The 706-nt window shown below is 63.9% G+C and overlaps 1 protein-coding gene across 1 annotated transcript in view; it reads right to left on the bottom strand.

The window, feature by feature from the left end:
• AP3B2 (adaptor related protein complex 3 subunit beta 2) overlaps positions 1-296 on the bottom strand; it is a 39,862-nt gene extending 39,566 nt beyond the window's left edge. Inside the window, 1 exon segment of the mRNA XM_045286297.1 lies at positions 48-296. Within this exon segment, the coding sequence (XP_045142232.1) occupies positions 48-160 (113 nt within the window). The 5' untranslated portion in view covers positions 161-296.
• Positions 297-706: the final 410 nt, after the last annotated feature.

Here is a 706-nt window from a genome sequence, read left to right as displayed (position 1 = left end):
CGCCCAGGCCAGGCCCTCCGGCCGACCCTCCCGGCTGGCTCCCTCACCGCTTGTAGTCCGAGGAGAAGATGCCGCCGCTCGCTGGATCGTGGCCATACTCGGGCTCCCCGGGGCCGGCGGAGCCGCCCTTGTCTTCGCTGTAGGCTGGGGAGGCCGACATAGAGCTTCTCTGGGACGAGGCTTGTGAGGCCGGGATGCGGCTGGGGCAGAGAAAGGGATCGCAGGGCGGACCGGCGAGGTCGGCTGCGCGGCCCGGGCTCTGCAGAAGACGCAAACTACGGAGGCGGAGGCTGGGCACGGATTTATCAATCAGGCCCGAGCGTTGAGGCTCTTAAAGGCACCGGCGCCGGCGGGGCGGAGGGCGTGTCCACGGAGAGGGTAGAAGGGGCGGTGCAGCAGGTCTGGCCCCGCCCCAATCCCGCAGAAGTCTCCTCCCGAAAGGACCTTTCAGCCTCCAGGTCCGAGGCTGCTGGACTGACGACTGTGCCCGCTTTTGAAGATTGCATTCCACCATCCCCTATCCCTTGGGTCTTTCGACTCTAGGCCCTCCGCTCATCCCAGCATATGCCCACCCATGCATGTGGAGTGAGAAGGGACGGTTTAGCCCGCAGATTGGCGGGTCCTAGGGCTGGAAGGAGGCTCCGCACTCAGAGACCTAAAGATGCTCCCTCTCTCTACCTTTTTTTTTTTTTCTTTTGAACCTAGA

This window comes from Echinops telfairi, unplaced genomic scaffold, assembly GCF_000313985.2.
Source record: "Echinops telfairi isolate 266 unplaced genomic scaffold, ASM31398v2 ScPeMD7_7;HRSCAF=31, whole genome shotgun sequence".
Classification (NCBI taxonomy): Eukaryota; Metazoa; Chordata; class Mammalia; order Afrosoricida; family Tenrecidae; genus Echinops; species Echinops telfairi.
This window is presented reverse-complemented; position numbering and strand designations above follow the sequence as displayed.